At 38.0% G+C, this 18,404-nt stretch overlaps 1 protein-coding gene across 14 annotated transcripts in view; it reads right to left on the bottom strand.

The window, feature by feature from the left end:
* Positions 1 to 534: 534 nt before the first annotated feature.
* MIA2 (MIA SH3 domain ER export factor 2) overlaps positions 535 to 18,404 on the bottom strand; it is a 120,372-nt gene continuing 102,502 nt past the window's right edge. For all 14 annotated transcript variants that reach the window (XM_072629773.1, XM_072629774.1, XM_072629768.1 and 11 more), the window contains 3 exons: positions 5,124 to 5,182; positions 2,786 to 3,014; positions 535 to 870 (listed from right to left, as the gene is read on the bottom strand). In XM_072629773.1, the coding sequence (XP_072485874.1) occupies positions 704 to 870; positions 2,786 to 3,014; positions 5,124 to 5,182 (455 nt within the window). In that variant the 3' untranslated portion in view covers positions 535 to 703. The remainder of the gene's footprint in view (positions 871 to 2,785; positions 3,015 to 5,123; positions 5,183 to 18,404) is intronic.

Here is an 18,404-nt window from a genome sequence, read left to right as displayed (position 1 = left end):
TCAGTCCAACCCTCTCTTGAAATATGCAACTCCTCATATCTCACATACTTGGGTTCTGTTCTTTTTTGAAATGTGAACAGTTTCAATTAGGAAAGCTTAAGTGATTTTATTACTTTGGGTCACTTAAGTTTATGTGCCAAGACTGTTTTTGATGTTATACCAGAATATAACGACCTGCATGATGAGCCCTATTCCGGATTAAAACTGCCTTATGCAGTCACAATGAAATCAGATAATCTCTAATTATTAATATTTTCAATGCCAAACAAATCTTTTCAACCAATTAAAATTTATTATTTTAAGGTAAACATCAAGTTACTTTCATCTCTGTCATAAACCACAATAAATTAAAGCCCTTGGCAAAGCAGGAATGGCTTTAGCCATTTCAAATGTTTCCCAGAGCTGAACCGATCACTCAAAACTTGCATATTATTAAGTTTAGATTATGGTGCCTTGGTCAACCAAATGAAAATGCAAAATTTCAAATGTCTAGAAGGAGTGTTTGTACAACAGGAAATTACGTATTCATACAACTCAGTTTAATCATCTTTATTTACAAAACCTTACATTCCAAATTATTATTTCATCAAGCTTCAATCTGAGGAACAGTAAAACCAGCGAAGTAACAGCAGTTACTTAAACTGAGAATGAGAGATGATTAAAAAATATACCATAATTTACTTTTGGTGAAACAAAAAACCTGTCAGGTTTCTTGCCGTGGCTCCCGATGATCAGCAGCAGGCTCGTCCGAAGGCCCAATCGATCCTGAAGATTGCTCGGTTCTACTTTCTGGATGTGGAGGTGGGGGGAAAAATCCTTCTCTTGAGGGAAGATAGGGAGGAAAGGCCCTGGGTGGATAGACATTTCTCACTGTTTAAAGAGATTGGGAGATCTGTTTTAGCTTTAAACGTCTCCACTTCACCATAAATGAAAACAGTCACTAGTTTACAGAATCCCAATACGTATTTGGGACAATGACCATAAAGCTCTAAGTCTCTTTGACACCAAAATAACTATATTTTGATGACATGCCTTGCACATGGCAAGATCATCGTTTGTGTCATTGAATTGGATTGATTTAACAAATGATTTTCTGAAATAATGAAATTTACAATTACATCTTATACATCATTATAAAGGTGCATCCATAATTTCAGCTCCAACTACAATTCTTCCCTAAGTAAAATCTAATATTTTAACACACAGACTAGGAAGGGATAGTTAGGCACAAAGAGATAAAACTGAGTCAAAATTTGTTTTACAAAAAATAATTTTTTCCCATTTAGATCAGAGAATTACTTTCCAGGTCTTGTACCATCCCCAAACAATCTTCAATTATCTTAATTACTCTCAAGAAACTCTCCAAACAAAACTGATCTTACTAAACACCTTGAAATTGTGATTTATACTGTGCAAATTTAGAGTCATGAATTGCAATGTCAGGGAGAATTTATGAAAGTCACTTTATAGTATTTTTTTTTTAAGGCAAGCAGGGTTAAGTGACTTCGCCAGGGTCACACAGCTAATAAGTGTCTGATGCAGCATTTGAACTCAGTGCTGAGTTCAGGGCAGGTGCTCTATCCACTTTTGCTAGCTATCTCCACTTTGTAGTCCTTTAAAAAATATTCTTCATCTAAGTCAGGACCATTAAACATGCAAGGTCCTCAAAGGCTCTGTCCTGGGGGCTTTTCCTCTTCCCCTTCTATACTACCTCACTCAGCTCCCATGTTTGTAATGATCATTTCCATGATGAAGTTTTGCAGCTTTCTACATCCACTGCTAATCTCTTGGATAAAAACTCCCACGGCTCACTATTACCTCCAGGATCAAAGACAAAAGTCTTCGGTTTACCACTAATTACTCTTTAGTCCTTATCTCCCCACCCACCAAAGCCTTTGCACTGGCTGTCCCCCCATGCCAGCCTCCACCTACCAGCTTCTCTGGCTTCCTTCTACAAGCAGCCTATCTCGGTCCCACTCCCTTCCTATCTCTCAGTACCTTCACTCTTCAACTAGCTTTCAATTACATAGAGATTATTTGCAAGTTGTCTATCCTATTAGAATGGGAGTTCCTCAAAGGCAAGGACTGTATTTTGCCTTTTGTGGTATCCCAGCATTTAGTACAGTGTCTGGCACATAAGTGCTTAATACATTTTTGTTGACTGGCTAACAAAAGTACTTCAGTGAAATTTAGCAAATTATTTAGTCCAAAACATGACCCAATAAACCTTCTAGTTTGGTCTTAAAAACAACCTGTAAATCATTCTCATTAAACAATGCATTTCAAATGTCAAATACAAGTTATACTTATTTTCCACAGCTGCCAAAATAATTAGTGTCTCTCAGGTAAGCAATCCATTAAGACATTATTAGTTTCAAACCAAAAGTATTACTGTAAAAGCAAATGATCAATTAATCAGTCTGGTATTGATTAAGCACAGGTATACAAATACAAAGAAGGAAAAAATCACTACCCTCAATGAGTTTATATTCCAACAGGGAGTCACAACAAGTAAATATGCAAGGATACAGAAAATAAATATAAAGAATTCAACAAATACTCAAACTACAAAGTACACACAAATCCCAGCATTAAAGTGAAGTTAGTTCTCCAAATTCAAGGGAAAGTTAAAAATCAATGCCAGAGAAAAACAAATTCTAACCATATTATTTCATGAACCATGCCCTGCACACAGTGGGTGTTTAGCAAATGTGGGCTGAATTTTGAAAAAAATGGACACAGGCTTTCCTCTCCAAAACCAACATAAGTAAAAAAAGTTACCTACTTGATAACTGAGGATGTGGTGGGCCAGGGAAATTACTTGCTGGAAAGTAGCCCCTCGGAGGTCCATACATAGCTCCTGGAAGAGGGGGTGTAATGGGAGGTCCTCTTCTCATTTTTGACCCTCTTGGATCCATTGGCAACAAAGGACCTCGGACTAAAGGTGGTGGAACAAAGCCTGGGCCAGCTACTTCACTTTGAGGTGCGAGAGATGGGTCAGGCATATTTAAATTCTGTTAATAATGACAAATGACAAACAACTACAGTGACAGAAAAAGTAACAGTCTTTCATAAAATCTTAGGTCTAGAAGGGTTCACAAAGTTAAACTATTCTTTTTACTTGCTCTCCTAAGCCAGAGGTCTTCAAAGTGAGGGCTACAGCATGATCCCAGGGGGGTAGTTAAGGATTTGGGAGGACTCTTCTCCCTCTTGTCATTCGCTTTTGACGTGGCTGCTTGGATATGGGTCCTTTAGTAAAGTTAAAATCTAATTTGAGCTAGGCACCAGTAACAGTTGCAAAAGTAATTCCACCTCCGCCCTCCTCCCTCTCTTCACAGGAGAGGATTCTGAACTTTGAGGCAATGGTAGTAATTTCTTGCACCTCTTTTCAATTTTCAATGAAATGAATGAGCAGCACAGGATGAGTAGGTATTACACTATTACATTAACTCTGCATCAACCCACCCCCCCACTTCTGAATTTCCCGATTTTCCAGACACAATCACCCTCCTGGTCTCCCAGGGTCCTCAACCTTCTTCTTGTCCTTGACTTCTCACTCAACTGAAACTGCTCTCTTTCAGGTTACCAGGGACCAAGTCTTAACTGCCAAATCTGATCGCTTTTCCTCAATCATTCCTCGACTTCACTTTAGCATTTCACACTATTCATTCCTCCCAGATATTTATTCCCTTCTCTCTGGGTACTCAATCACTTTTCTCTACTGGTTCTCCTTTTGCCAGTCTGACTGTTCCTTCTCAGTCTTCTTTGCTGGATTATAATATCTACCATACCTCTTAACTGTGGGTGTATCCCAGAACTCTGTTCAGCACCTTCTCTCTGTACACTTCCACTTGGTGACTTCATCTGTTTCTATGAGTTAAACTATCATCTCTATGCAGATCTGTATATATCCTTAATCTTTTTCCTGAACTCCAGTCCCAAATTACTTCTGTTGAGGCCACCACCATTCTTCTAGTATTACATGCTTGCAGTCCCTGGACTCCTTGCTTTCTCTCAACTTACATCTTGCTCCTACCTTCACATCTCACACGTTTAGTTCTCTTTCCTCACATAGCCCAAACCCAGGCTCAAGTCCTTATCATCTCTGATCTGGATTATTGCAATAATTATTGCAATTATTTCTTTTCCCCACTTTAAATTTCATCTCTCTCCAACCCACCCTCCAAATAGCTGACAAAGTGATTTTCCTAAAATGAATGTCTCCCGTGTCACTCTCCTAACTCTATAAACTCTACTAGTTCCCTATTAATTCCAGAATCAATATTATTCCATCTTTGTCTTGCCCTTTAGAAACGTCTGTTTTGTGTAAGTTTTATAATATAGGTAACTATTAGTACAATAGAAAATGCATATAATTTATAAAAGTACTCATATTTGGGGTGAATGTTCAAAATTGTGTTTCTTGCTAAAGGTCCAGAATTTTAAAAAAAAGTTTGGGAAGCAAGGCTCTAAGACATCCTGGTAGAAGTCTATGTTATTCTAAAATATCCCTTCAGAAGATTTCACAGCTTTTCCTGATAACATACTGTGTAGCTCTTGCTTGGCCTCCATGCATACTTCATTAACTAAACAGAAAATAGCTTTAGTCAACAAAGAGCTATATTATCTAAAAGGAGAACATATAATTACAATGCAAGAGCACCAAGAAGCAACTCTAAAAAGCATTCTTTTGCAAAGAGTATACTAGGAAAATGCAAGGTCTTTATGGCTACATTTCTAACACGACCACAACCAAGAATACCAGTTTTTAAATAATACATTTAAATAATAATCAATAATATTAAACAATAACACATTTATTATGGTATAATACTAAACAATAAAAGTAAATGAAATAAATAATATTATACGTAGTGTACAATATTAGACAATAATACATTTCAAACATGCATGCAAAGAAAAATCAAAAGGTTTAGTTCACTTCATAACATAGCCCAAATCCCAAATCTATAAGTAGAAAATTTCTAAGACAGATCAAAAGATGCCAACACAGCTGTAATTATAAGTAAGAGGTATATCATAAATTCTTCCAGAGAGAAGTAGCTTTTAGGAGATTAATGGGATGCTGAATTTTAGCATAAAACTATGTTTTCAGTACTTACACCAAAATCATCTTTGGTATCATTCCTGCTCGATTCCATTTCTGAGGATGCCCCCTCATCTAGACATAGTTAAACAATGATAAACACATTATAGCTTTTAATCATTATTTTCATATTCCTCTCTAAAGGATAAATTCACAAAATGCATTTTATCCTCCTATTACCTATCTCTGCATATGCCAACTGTGTAGTAGGACACATTTTGTAATGAAACAAACAATTTTCAGAGCACACTAGGGAAAAAGAAAAAACTTTAGTTGCTGCAGTGGGTGTGAATGCAGTGGGTGATTCTTCCAGCTATACCCAGGCAATCCTGTCACTAAAGAGTCAAGCAAAGAGCTATAATCTTGGTGGGCAGCTTCTCTTACCTTTCAAACCTTCCTTCTTCCTACACTGTGTACTACAGATTAGCAACTAAGAATGTGGGAATTCCTGTTTGAAAAAAAATCTATCTAATGGATATAATTCCCTATGACTCAGAGTTCTTTCTGACATCCCCTGTATTTCAAGGCTGAACTGAAATACCACTTTTAAAAGCATTATGAATCATCCAATCCTAACTGGTATTTTCACTTGAAACTGTGGAAACTGTGTTACTGGTAAAGTATGAAGTCACTTTTACCTAAAATGATAGATAACCATGTAAGTAAACACAGTGAGTCTACAGTTCAATAATCACAGTTCTACTTGTAAGAATGAAATCATGCTAATTAATACTCTTCTATTTGTATTTCCATGGTATTTTCTGATTTCTATGGAGACCTCACTGAGCCTACACCAGCATTTTGTGGGCAAACTGAAGGAAGAGATGACAACAAAAGAGTGAGGGTTCCCACTAGAGCAGCTCAAGGCTGACACTGCAGCGGGGAGGTAGAAAAGGGATAGAATGACAAGGACCAAAGCTGGTGAAACACTAAGAGAATCGACAAGCTTATGGGGAAAACACAGAGCAGATTAGACACAGCTGTGGCTAACACCGGACACTGTCCCTGCCCTTACAAACACACTTCTCTCAGTACTCAGGATCATTTTCTCCCCTAAAACTAAAAGAACAAATCTTCCAGACAAAATGAACATTCTGGCAGAAAAGCATAAACACACATTTGACTGAGCTAAATTTTTATGATCAAGGACTATTATTGCTACTCTGCTGTCTCAGGGTGGCTCAGGATTCTTGAAGACTGTCAGGTTCTGCCACGCTGTCAAAGCTTCAAGGCTGGTACCAGTAACAGATGGCATCTGCTTTCCAAGAACCATCCCAGCTAATTAGACGAAAAATAAGCACTAATGGGTTGACCATGGCAATCCTTGGTATGAGGAAATGTACAAAATGGCTTACATGCAGCCTCCTGCTGTAGAGATAGTGGCTTTCTAAAGCCAACATCCTTGTCCAGTGACCAAGGTGTGAGCCTACTATTGGAGGAACTGAACTGTACTAACTCTGACATTTCTACTCCAAATGAAACTAGAAGATAAAAGGAGGTTACAATTAGAAACTAAAATGGAAAGATTCTCATCAGTCTGGTTAAAAAAAAAAATAGGCAGAATTGATTTTATTATGCATCCAAACACAATAAGAAATGCAATTTCATGGGGTATTTGGTCGCCTTGTATTGCCATGCTAATGATAAGCCTTTGCAAAAAGTACACCTTGAATGCATCAACATCTATGCATGATATAAAGAAACTTAAGAATTTGATGTGCTCTTTCAAATTAAATAGATACTTTGATACTTGGTAATTTCGAAGCAAGGAAAAATAGGAAAGAGTGGCAGAAATATGTTGAAAAATATGATTCAGGACTAGAAAAGAAAGGTCAAACACTTACATTAAAATACTTAAATAGAGAAGCTGCATGCTTATGTAACTTCCCCAAATTGCCCTCATATTTGTAGAAAGGGTCCCCAGATGGTAACTGTTCCCTTGAAGTTCAAAAAGTGTACTCTGTGGGTATCCATCCTTAGCATCTCATAAACTCCCATCAAAGTACTTCCCATTATCAACTGGTAAACATAACTAGCTCTTAGCATATGCATTTACTAAGACGACAACAGTGAGAACACTTGGTCAAAATATCCCCCTCATAAACCTGGGGTATATTCCCCCACAAATGCACAAAGCATCCATGGGAAGAGCGGGCTCAAACTTACAGTACAATGGTAGTGAGGCACAGATGCAGGACACACATGTGGCAAAAACAACTCAAAACTCCTGGTACTACAGGTCCTGGAATCTCTTTTCTCTTCACAGAACATTTGCATAGCTCATTTGGGATGCAATACCCCTGCTGGATAGGTTACGTGGCTGGTCCCAGCACCTGATCTTCCTAGCTGGATTCTCAAGGGCCAGTGCTCATTCTCTCGAGTCTACTCTCTTCTATGTAACCAGGAGGCCTGTTCCTCAAAATGTCTTTCATTCCTTGAGAGACTGTTCCTGTATTTGTGTCTTTCTGCTCCCTCAGTGGTACAATTTCTCTTTACAAAGGGAAAAAAGGGGTTCCAGTGACCAGGAGCAGTGAGGTACCACACTGTCCCATTTATTCTTTACATATGTGCCTTACTAGCCTTGTACTTAAAGTCTAAGCCTGCTCTTCCTATGTGCAAAGGAAGAATACACCTCTGCCCTAGAGAAATTCTTTGTTCCAACTGATCTTAACTGGACTTGTGATTTCACTGATAGGATTTGGCATCAACTCTGTAACTTGTGGTCTTACAGAGTTTTCTAGAACACTAAGAAGTTAAGTGATTTGACCAGGGTGATATAACCGGTATGTTTCAGAGGTAGGTCTTGAACTCAAATCTTTATGACTCCAAGGTCAGTCTTCTATCCACACCTGCCCCTTACTCCTTTTTTAAAACTAATTTATTTATTTTTAGCTTTCAACATTCACTTCCACAAGATTTGGAGTTCCAAACTTTCTCCTTATCTCTCCCCTCTGCCCAACTCAAGAGTTCATGCATTCTGATTATCCCTTCCCTCAATCTGCCCTCCCTTCTATCACACCTCTCCCTTCTCTCATTCCCATCTCCTCTATTTTCTTGTAGGGCAAAATAGATTTCTATACCCCATTGCCTGTATGTCTTATTTCCCAGTTGCATGGAAAAGCAATTTTTAACATTCATTTTTAAAACTTTGAGTTCCAACTCTTCTCCCTTCCTCCCTCCCCACTCATCCCCACTTCAAAGGCACACAATTTGATATAGGTTATACATGTGTACTCATACAAAACACTTCTATAACAGTCATGTTGGGAAAGACTAACTATATTTCCCTCCATCCTCTCCTGCCCCCTATTTCTTCTATTCTTCTTTTTGACTTTGTCCTTCCTCAAAAGTATTTACTTCTAATTACCCCCTCTGCCCATGTGCCCTCCCTTCTCCTAACCCCTGCTTATCCCCTTCTCATTTTCCTGTAGTGTAAAATAGGTTTTCACATCAAATTGAGTACCACGTTATTCCTTCCTTAAGCCAAATCCCATGAGAGTAAGGTTCACTCTTTTTCCTCTCACCTCTCTCCTCTTCCCCTCCACTGAAAAAGCTTTTTCTTGCCTCTTTTATGTGATAATCTACTGCATTCTATTTGCCCCATTCTATTTCTCCCTTTCTCCTTCACCCAATATATTCCTCTCTCACCCCTTAATTTTATTTGTTTAGATATCATTCCTTCATATTCAACTTGCACTGTGCCCTCTGTCTACATGTTTATAATCCCTCCAACTACCCTAATACTGAGAAAAGTCTCAAAAGTTAAAAATATTTTCTTTCCATGTAGGAATGTAAACAATTCAACTTTAGTAAGTCCTTTATGATTTCTCTTTCCTGTTTGCCTTTTCATGCTTCTCTTGATTCTTGTGTTTGAAAGTCAAATTTTCTATTCAGCTCTGATCTTTACATCATGAATGCTTGAAAGTCTCTATTTCATTGGATTACCATCTTTTTTCCCCTGAAGTATTATACTCAGTTTTGCTAGGTAGGTGATTCTTGGTTTTAATGCTAGCTCCTTTGACCTCTGGAACATCATATTCCAAGCCCTCCAATCCTTTAATGTAGAAACTGCTAGATCTTGTGTTATCCTGATTGTGTTTCCACAATACTTGGAACTGTTTCTTTCTGGCTGCTTGCAATATTTTCTCCTTGACCAGGGAGCTCTGGAATTTGGCTACAATATACTTAGGAATTTTCCTTTTGGGATCTCTTTTAGGAGGCAATTGGTGGATTCTTTCAACATCTATTTTACCCTATGGTTTTAGAATATCAGGGGAGTTTTCCTTGATAGTTTCTTGAAAGATGATATCTAGGCTCTTTTTTTGAACACATTTTTCAGGTAGTCCCATAATTTTTAAATTGTCTCTCCTGGATCTATTTTCCAGGTCGGTTGTTTTCTCAATGAGATATTTCACATTGTCTGCTATTTTTCATTCCTTTGGTTTTGTTTTATAATTTCTTGATTTTTCATAAAGTCATTAGCTTCCATCTGCTCCATTCTAAATTCTAAACTTCCTTCAGTGAACTTTTGGACTTCCTTTTCCATCTGGCCAATTCTGCTTTTTAAGGCATTCTTCTCCTCATTAGTTTTTTTGGATATCTTTTGCCATTTGGGTTAGTCTTATTTTTTAAGGTGTTAATTTTCTTCAGCATTTTTTTGGATTCCCTTTACCAAGCAGCTGACTCGGTTTTCATGGTTTTCTTGCATCACTCTCATATGTTTTCCCAATTTTTGTTTTATTTCTCTTACTTAATTTTCAAAATCCTTTTTGAGGTCTTCCATGGGCTGAAACTAATTCATATTTTTCTTGGAGGCTTTGGATGTAGAAGTTTTGACTTTGCTGTTCTTCTGTTTGTATATTTTGGTTCCCATTTCCCCAGCTATTTACTTGACTTGAGCTCTTTGTCAAGGTAGTTCTCTGCTTCCAGTGAGGGTGGGGGCTGTATAGTCAGCTTATTGATCTCCCCCACAATCTGTGGGTAGAGAACTCCAGAAACAGCTGCTGCCTCTGCCCCTGCTGTGGCTGCCACAGGCTTCTCCATCCCCTCTGCTGCCCTGGGCCTAGGGCCCCAACCACTGTACTCTCTCACACAGGTCTGACAAGTTTTTTTTCCATTGATCTTCCAATTTATCCTCAGTGTTTTGGGGTTGTGAAGTCTGGAAACCACCACAGGTGCCAGAGATTCAGTCCCTCCCAAGGCCTGCTCAGGTCCTATCTGTGCCAGTGTGGCTCATGCTGGACTACGCTCTACTCCCACCCTCATGATAGACACTTCCTGTCGACCTTACAGGCTGTCTTGGGCTGGAGATTTCCTTCACTCAGTCATTCTGTGCATTCTGCAGCTCCAGGATTTGTGTGGAATCATTTTTTACAGGTATTTGGCTGGGCTTGAGGAGAGAGTGCTAGCAAGTCTCCACTTGTACTCCACCATCTTGACTCCACCCCTGTCTGACTGAATGATATTCACAGGAAACACATCAATGGGCCCTCAGAGTGACAATATTAGAAACTTCAATCCCTCAGCATTAAGCCTAGGATGTTGAAAGAAACAGACACATGACCCTGTGGGACCCCCAGTCATACAGTGTGAATGAAAGTGTGAACCTAGGAGGGTGCTGTACTTTCATTTTAATGTGAGAATAACTGATGCTTTAGGAATTTGCTTCAACAAAAGAATAAAGTTAGATTTGTACAGACATGATGCAGGATTACCTGGACAACTATCCTATTTCCCAGCCTATATCTTGCACTAATCTTCCATATAATTTATAACAGAGTGAGAATCAGATAGCTTATTTCATATACTAAAGCACTAGCCTAAGCCAAACTTCCTTTTCTGGGGTTAGGATGGCAGTTTAGTTCCTTATTTAAATTTCAAAAGCTTCTGAGAATCTAACTAAAAGTGAAGAAAGAGTAAATTGAAAAGACTGCCAACAAAGCAAGTAATGAGGCAGAATAGAGCTGTCAATAGAGGGAGATGACAACAAAGTGAGTACAGTAACACTACATTCATTCAGAGGTCAGAATTCCAGCAACCTCCAATTGCTGGAAGAGAGCCCTGAACCCAAACCAAGAGAAAAAGGCCTCTGGACTTCTGAAATAGTGTTCACAAAGTCTTACACTCATACCAAGTCTTTTCCTCCTGAGGAGTTTAACAGTTTCTCCAACTCTTAGTTAACCTAAAATTGCTTTCAAGATTAGCTATCTGGTTTTCCAGGCCACAGAAAAATTAGAAATAAAAAACTCTAATTGCAGAGAGAAGAAAATGAGAGGATGTTCCAGGCAAGCACAAAGACAAAAATAGAATAGTGGCCAGCTGGCTTCAAAAGAGACAAAAAAAGCTATCTAGTATAATAGGGCATGTTCATAAAATTAAATTACATTCAGTATGCTGTTTTAAGTAGGAAAAAAGTATATAGACATTTTAGACAACTCTTCACATTCAAGCTTTAATTATTGGAATAATTAATATGAAACATCTCATTCCCTTAAGATGCTGCTGACAATAAGGTATTTCAATCATTTGAATATTGTAGGAATAACTGAGCTTTATTCATTCATTTATTAATTGATTACTATGTGAGATCCAATGAAAGAACATGAAACTTGAAGTAAAAAAATCCTGAATTCCAATCACAATTCCTAACACAGACACTTATTAGCTGCATGATCAGGTCAAATCAGTTGACCTCTGAGTCTCAGTTTCTCATATGCAAAATTGGGCTAATAACCCCTAGAGTACTTGTTTCACAGGGTTTCTGTAATGATCACTTAAGATTATAAATATCAGTTCTTATATGTGTAGCAATCTTCAACCAATCAATCAACAAGCATTTATTATGCACTGATAGGTAGGCACTGTGCTAAAAACAAAAGTAAAACAATCCCCATTCTCAAAGAGCTTACATTTCAATGGGAGAAACAACACATACATAGGTATACATAAGAATCAAACCAAACAGACACAAGGCAACCTAAGATGGGAAGGCACTAGCAGCTGAATTGGTTAGGAAATTTCATCCTACTGCAGACGGTGATCCTTGAACTGAATCTTGAAAGAAACCAGGGATTCCAGGGAGCAGAGGCTAGGAGAGAAAGCCAGCTCAAAGATACAGGGATGGCAGATGAAGAATAGCAAGTAGACCAGTGTGGCTGGACCAAAGAGGATGAGGAGAGGCGTAACATGTAAGAATGGAGAAGGGTAGGAAGGGGTCAGATTGTGGAGAGTATTAAGTGCCAGGATATATTAAGTTGGATTCCAATGGTAATAGGGAACAATTGGAGGTTATTCCAAGTGTGGATGGCGAGACCTGCACTTTTGGAAAATTATTACAGCAGCCACATGGAAGATGGATTAGAATGGTTAAGAGTTGAGAAAGGGAGAACTATTAGGAGATTTTACAGGTTCATCACCTAGAAGAGTTTCCTGCTATGTATATATAGATTAGGTTAGTTTTGGGAGGGTTTAAGACAACAAAGTTCTCTGGGACTCAATTAGATCAAGGCCTGCCCCCACTACAGTTTTCTGGTTGCCTCTGGCCGAAATGATTTGGATTCCTGGTTTCCTAAGGGCATAAAACAGTCCAACTAAGTCAAGTCAGAGACCTTCAGAATTAGTGATGTCCCAAATGTCAGAATGCTCTGACTTCTGGACTAGATGCATTTTCCTTTGATCTTCAGTATGGAGACAAGGGGAAATCCCCCTAATTCAGATAAGTGCTGCAGAATTCTTGTACAATATCCTTTCTTTCCTATGGCTGAGTATGACCTATGAATGTCTTATTTTGTTCCAACATTGAACCTAAACTAACAGGGGACCTGCTTGAGTCAAAGCATCCCTGACAAAGGATATTGCAACAGTTCAAGCAAGAGGTGATGATAGCTTGTATTAAGACTGTGGTGGTGTGAGTAGAAAGAAGAGATATATGGTAGATGTTGTGGAAGTACAAATGAAAATTGAATGCATATGTGGGATGATAATAAGCATTTGTTAAGTTTACTCCTTGCCAAGCACTGTACTAGGCCCCAAAACCCATACAGTACTACTAGAGCTATCCTCACTTCTGCCTATGAGGATGCAAGTGCTCCTCAAGGGACCCCATACCACAACAGTAGCCCAGACAGTCACTGCTCCTATCACTACTGTCCGCAAGAGACAAGCAACCCGTGGGAGCATACGCACCAGGCTATTACTGCAGGCATTAAGGGAGGAAGTCTATGTGGAGTACTGACCAGATGAACAATGACCTTTTCATCTGCCTTAATCAGTGGAAATTACTCCCAATCATTATTCAACCCAGACTCATCCCTCAAAGGTTAGCAAACGCTTCCTCTTATACTGCCCACCTTTGTAATACTGACTCTCCAACTAATGAAAACACACACTGTCCTCTACCCCAACTTATGTCAGCTTACTCTCCACTACTGACCTCAAAATCTCCCCCATAACGGCCCACTTCAGAAATGCCCCATATCATAATTAAGAAACTTTCCTTCACTTTAGAACTCTTCCTCTCATACTTCTATGTTCTGGCCCGCAGTATGATTTTGCCCCTCCTTAATGATAATGCATCCTAGACCTTCTTTTCAAGTACTGGTAGCACCTTTTCTCATACCACTCCCTCCACTTCCCAAACGGTAGTCCTGGTGCAAGAGGTTGGATTACTCCTTGCTCCCAAGTGCCACTTCCAAACTTCCCGTCATTTTGCTCTCAACAACCTCTCCCTCCAAGGTTTACTCTGCTCAACCTATCACCCAAATACAGATGCTGGTATTTACCTACCCTCACGACACTTTCTTCTACCCTCGGCAATGAATTCTGTGACTGGCCTACAATATTTCTCTTTGCCCAACATCACTGCAGGGGATTTCAAGGTACATGATTTTTTGTTCCTTCAAATATTGCATATTTCTCAATCTACTCAATTCTCATCATGACCTCCCCTCCACTACACTTTAAACTTCACCCAAAGATGACTGACCTTGCCACCACCTACAAATGTTCCAATTCCATGATCAAGAACTCTAAAGTTCCTTTATCTGATCACAATCTCCCATCACTCTTTCTGTGCCATGTTTCCCAAGTCTGTTTTGTCTTCCTTGTGCCCTGCAATCTCTCCTCCCCTCAGTATTTTTTGTCCTGTCTTTACCCCTACTCTACTCTCTTCCCATCCCAAACTCAATCCCTTTTATTCTCTCCTGGTCTCAAACACCTCTCCTGTCCTAATGCTGCTCACCAAATCCCAACCCTGGATAATGCCCACTATCAACTACTCATATGCTGCTGAATAAAACTAGACAAAATCTTGCAACAATCCTGACTGAATCCCCTAAAAATTTATGTTATCTAGTCTACTCAACTTGGTCCTCAATCAGCAAGAAAATTATTTTGCTGATCCCTTATTGCCAGGAAGATAGAAAGGATTTATTAAGTACCTACTATATGCCAGGCACCATGCTAAGCACTTTACAAATATTATCTCATTTGGTTCTCACAACAACATTGTAAAATTGAAAATTAATTTTAATTCTATTTTGTTAATACTCAATCAAGCTAGATTGCAACCGGCTGTAACCTCTGCAAGTTTTTCAGGTAACCTCAGGTCACTTGGGTCACATTGTATTCTAGTAACTTGTACCTCCACCCTAATCTAGTAACTTGTACCTCTACCCTTGAGACTTGTACCCTTGTAACTTCACCCACCATCCACATGCTGTAAAAAACTTACTTAAGGTTAAGCTGATTAATGTAGCCACTCCCAAATTTCTATCACATGTCTTATTTACGTTAAGGGAGTTTCAAAAGGGAGGTCCAAATGATGTAATGTCAAGCTGATGTCAAAGTTTTCTACTTTCTAGCCAACTGGAAGGCAAACCTATGTTACTCAAGATTCTGCTATCATCCCATTAATCACTATAAAAGGCCTTGTCAGCCCTCCCTTGGGACCTTTGGTCATTAAGAGGCCACTGACCCCATTTGTTGACAACTGCAGCCTTGTTAATAAATGGATCATGCTTGGGACTTTGTTTCTCAGAATTTCTCTCATCACAACGGGGAGGTAGGTATTATTATCAGTCTCATTTTACAGTTGGAGTAACTGAGGCAAACAGAGGATAAGTGACTAGCCCAAAGTTAAAGAGCTAGTAAGTGTCTAAGGCAGGATTTGAACTCAGGCTTTCATGACTCCTGGCCCTGTGTTCTTTCTGCTGTACCATCTCGCTGACTCTATGGAGACTAAAAGAATTCTTAAACAATACTTCAGTAGTCATAAGAGATAAAACAGACCATTTTTAGTGCATACAATTTAAAATTTTGCATGAATGAAGTCAATGCAGATAGAATAAGAAGATGGTTACCAGGAAAAAAATCTCTAATCAAGATAGGACAGGATACTCAACCAAATACACAGAAGCTATTTTTCAAGGTAAGTGAGTAAAGCAAGTAAGGAAGCAATTTGCAAAAGAAAACAAAAATATTAACAGCCATATAAAAGACTGCTCCAAATCACTAATAAAAGAGAAAGGCAAATTATAACAGAGATTTTACTTCATTCCTATCAGGCTGCTAACAGTGGCAAAATATAAAAAGGTAAATATTAAAAATTGTGGGAAAAGAGGCACACTCATATATGGTTGGTGAATGTAATATGGTCCAACATTCTGTAAAACTATTTTGAAGAATAATAGATAAGTTACTGAACTGTACATATAATTTAATCTAGCAATACCATTATTAAGTACATATTTTTAAGGAAGTCAATGACAAAAAATATCCTTTATGAAAAGTGCTTGTAGGAGCACATATTGTGGTAGCAATATACTGGAAATAAAAGTATCCACGAAATGGAAAGTGGCTATGCAAATTGTAGCATATTAACATAGTAGAATACTATTGCATTGTACACAACTAAAACGAAATTCTGGAAGAATTATATGAAGTAGTGTACAAAAAAAATAGGAAAAGAATTTCCACAATGATTATAACCATTATTGTACATATACATGTAAATGTTGTACTGTAAAATACGACAATGAAAGACAACCAAAGAACCAGATGAATACAATTACAAAATACTTTTCACATAAAGACAGAGCTAAACAATTAGAGAAATAAATATCACTTGCTTATGGGTAAGCTGAGCCAATGTAATAAAAATGACAATTCTATTCAAGTTAATTTACTTATTCAGTGTCGTACCAACCAAACTACCAAAGAATTATTTTACAGAGACAGAAAAAATTAATAATAAAATTATCTGGAAGACCAAAAGGTCAAGAACTCTAAGGAAATCAATTAAAAAAAATATGACAGAAGGTGGCTTAGCAATACCACATTTAAAACTATATGAAAAAGTGATACTCATTAATCTGGCTAAAAAATAGAGTATGGATCAGTGGAACATATTAGGTATACAATATATAGAAGTAAATTACTATGGTAATTTAGGGTTTGATAAACCCAAAGATCCAAAGTTTTGGAGGTAAGAACTAGAAATTGAGGGGATGCCCAACAACTGGGGAATGAGTGTGATAACCATTGTGCTATAAGAAATGAGGGATTATTTTAGACAAATCTGGGAAGACTTGTATGAACAGATGCAAAGTGAAGTGAACAGTACCAGGAAAACCTTGTTTAGCAGCAATACTGTACAAGATGATCAGCTGTGAAAAGACTTAGCTACTCTAATGAATACAATGATCTAAGACAAATCCAAAGACTCATGGTCAATAGTACTTTCCACATCAAGAGAGAAAACTGATGAACTCTAAGTGCAAACTGAAGCCTTTTTTTCTACTTTATTTTTCTTGCTTTTATTGGGCAGGGGGCCAAGGGATAATGTGAAAATATGTTTTGCATGACTGCACGTGTATAATTGATATTATATTGCTTGACTTTTTAATGGGTGAGGGAGGGGTAGAGAGAGGGAGAGTATTAGGAACCTGAAATTTTTAGATGGAAGCTAAAAATAAATAATGATGCTGGCGGAAAAACAATGAAAGACATTATATATCTCATTAGCAAAGAGATAAAGGACTACAGGTATGGGATGAAGCTCTACTCAACAGCAGTTTTTGTTAACCATATATTTTCTTACATTGATAATCTGTGACTTCCGTGCAAAGAAATGTAGGAGTGCATAGGTAAGGACGACCATATTGGAAAATATGGTTCAGGAGTAAAGAATGAGATTGCTAAAGACTTGAAGACTATCTAGAAGTTTCACTACCATAGATTATGAATACACTTTTTTGAGAAAAGAGTAGGGAAGCACTGGACATAATGAATATAAGTAACACTATAAAAAAATGAAACTAACTGTATTTTATCAGACAGGAATTATCTTACTAATGATGCACTGGCTATCCCCCATATAAGCACTATGTGCCATATGTATGTGTGTGTATGTATGTATATATACACAGACACACATACAAACTGGAAGAACTCAGTTCAAATTCCACCTTCTGCAGGAGGCTTTTCCCAGTCCCCCAAGTTGCTAGTGCCTTCCCCTGTGAGACTAGCTTCTATCCACTCTAATAACTCTTGCATGCATTTAGTCATTATAGATTATCTCCTCCATTAAAATGTAAGCTCCATGAGCACAGGAACTATTTTTGCCTTTCCTTATAAACCCAGGGCACAGCGCCTGGCCCCTAGTAAGTACTTAAATAATTGCTGACTAACTGTTGTGAGAGACATTTCTAAATTAGCTCTCTCTGTATAGTCAAACCAAAACTTGTTAAGAGAAAAAAATCAAACAATACAAACTTAGGAGAAAAACAAAAATGAGAAAAAAATATGGTGTGCCATGGAATAACTTCAATCTCATTTTTTAAATAAGTTGTTCATGACAAAAATGGGAAGAGAATGTATGAAAAGCCATGAACATGGTTTGTAATACTTTCACACAGAAATTTCCCATGAACAATAAGCTGAGAGCCTAAAAACCTCCTCAGTCTACTAACACTTGACTTACTAGCTAAGTAGAATGACAAGGTAGCTACTAGTACCACCTGTGAATATAATAAGCTCATTTCCAAAATCTCCAAGGAAAGATTTTGAATACTACTGCTTCATGAAATAGGAGGGAAAATCTAGTTTAAGGAAAGTTTGAGAAGTAATTCATCTAAAGCAGGTCATCCTCATACTGAGGGCTTTTAATGATGAAACTGGAAGCACAACAAACAGACAGAAGATGGAAAATTTACAGAGATTTTTATAAAAATCTTTTCAGTACTGAAGATAGGGGATTCACCACAGTTGGACTTACCGTCCCAGACGTGCTTATACAGGA

The sequence above is a fragment of the Notamacropus eugenii genome, chromosome 1 (assembly GCF_028372415.1).
Source record: "Notamacropus eugenii isolate mMacEug1 chromosome 1, mMacEug1.pri_v2, whole genome shotgun sequence".
NCBI lineage: Eukaryota > Metazoa > Chordata > Mammalia > Diprotodontia > Macropodidae > Notamacropus > Notamacropus eugenii.
The sequence above is the reverse complement of the archived record's forward strand: the minus strand, read 5'-3'. Positions and strand labels throughout refer to the sequence as shown.